The sequence below is a fragment of the Triticum dicoccoides genome, chromosome 4A, assembly GCF_002162155.2.
Source record: "Triticum dicoccoides isolate Atlit2015 ecotype Zavitan chromosome 4A, WEW_v2.0, whole genome shotgun sequence".
Classification (NCBI taxonomy): Eukaryota; Viridiplantae; Streptophyta; class Magnoliopsida; order Poales; family Poaceae; genus Triticum; species Triticum dicoccoides.
Genome location: NC_041386.1, coordinates 393472478 through 393473563, shown reverse-complemented (window position 1 = coordinate 393473563; position 1086 = coordinate 393472478). Strand labels below are relative to the sequence as shown.

Sequence of the window (1086 nt, the reverse complement as noted above, 5' to 3'; positions counted from 1 at the left end):
AAGTTTGTGTGTGTATGACTCTCTATTTAAGTATGCAAACAACCTGCAGAATAAAACAACGTTCAGACTATTAGTAATCATGGAAGAGCTTACTATGCAAAAAGTAATCATACAAAAAAGGGTCGTACAAATGGTAAAGAAGAAAGTCCACATTGTTATTGTGAAATAACACTCGGCATAGAGCCCACCATTGGCATAGACAGTTTTTCCTACAGGTGATCATATAGAAGCAGTATGAATCAAACTGAACAAGACTAACATGTTAATCATATCTATATTTTTAAGAGCATCTTTGTCAAATCTGGAGTGCTGCTTAACTGGAGAAGGTTCAGGTGAATAAGCTGTGTGTAAAGAGATACTACAGACTCTCGATGAACATTGCACAACTCGCAGACATTGCATCACGATCAGACGGTCAGGCTAAAAACGGACGTTGATCATGATCAGGACTCACTGTCACTATGAATAGAGCAGCGTGAACCAGAATCACGACCGCTTGTTTCCCTCCGCCCTGGAGAGGGACTCAACGACCTCGACATTCTTGTGCTTGCCCGCGAGGTTGTACGCTCGAACCCGCGTCTCACCGCTGTTGAGGTCCCTATAATAGACGGTGCTTGGCCTCAGCCCGGGGCACTCCTTCGTGGACACAGCCACCGTGCCGGACGCATCCATGGGCACCACAACATTGCCGATGTCGTCCTCCTCCTCCCACGTCCCACCGCACTCGTCCAGCACGCGAACCATTAACTCCTCACCCCCGGCCGCCTTGACGAGCTCCAATTGGATCAGCGCCCCACCGCCGGGGGTCTGCACGAGGAAGTTGCTCTCCATGCGCGAGGTTGGCCTCCGCGTCACGGACAGGATGATATCGGAGACGTGGAGCCCAGCCCGTGCAGCTCCAGGAAGACGTAAACAATCCCGAAGCTGGTGTTGGCGTAAAGCTGCCCGTGGTGGAGCGCCAGGTCCACCACGGCCAGGATGTTGCTCAGCCTCATAGATTTCCAGGTGCTCTTGCTGGGTCGATCCGTGGCCCACTGTTGGCGGTGCGGCTGGAAGTAGATGATGGCCACCATCGCCCTGCCATCA

The 1086-nt window shown here is 51.7% G+C and overlaps 1 protein-coding gene across 1 annotated transcript; it reads right to left on the bottom strand.

Annotated features, from left to right (window-relative positions):
• Positions 1–461: 461 nt before the first annotated feature.
• On the bottom strand, positions 462–865 carry LOC119288926. Its single transcript, XM_037568399.1, has one exon. It carries the CDS (start codon positions 829–831, stop codon positions 487–489), a length of 345 nt encoding a protein of 114 aa, XP_037424296.1. The 5' UTR covers positions 832–865; the 3' UTR covers positions 462–486.
• Between the last annotated feature and the right edge of the window lie 221 nt (positions 866–1086).

Excerpts from the sequence above, each read along its gene's own strand:
- LOC119288926 (XM_037568399.1), bottom strand. The coding sequence starts at position 831 with ATGGAGAGCAACTTCCTCGTGCAGACCCCCGGCGGTGGGGCGCTGATC.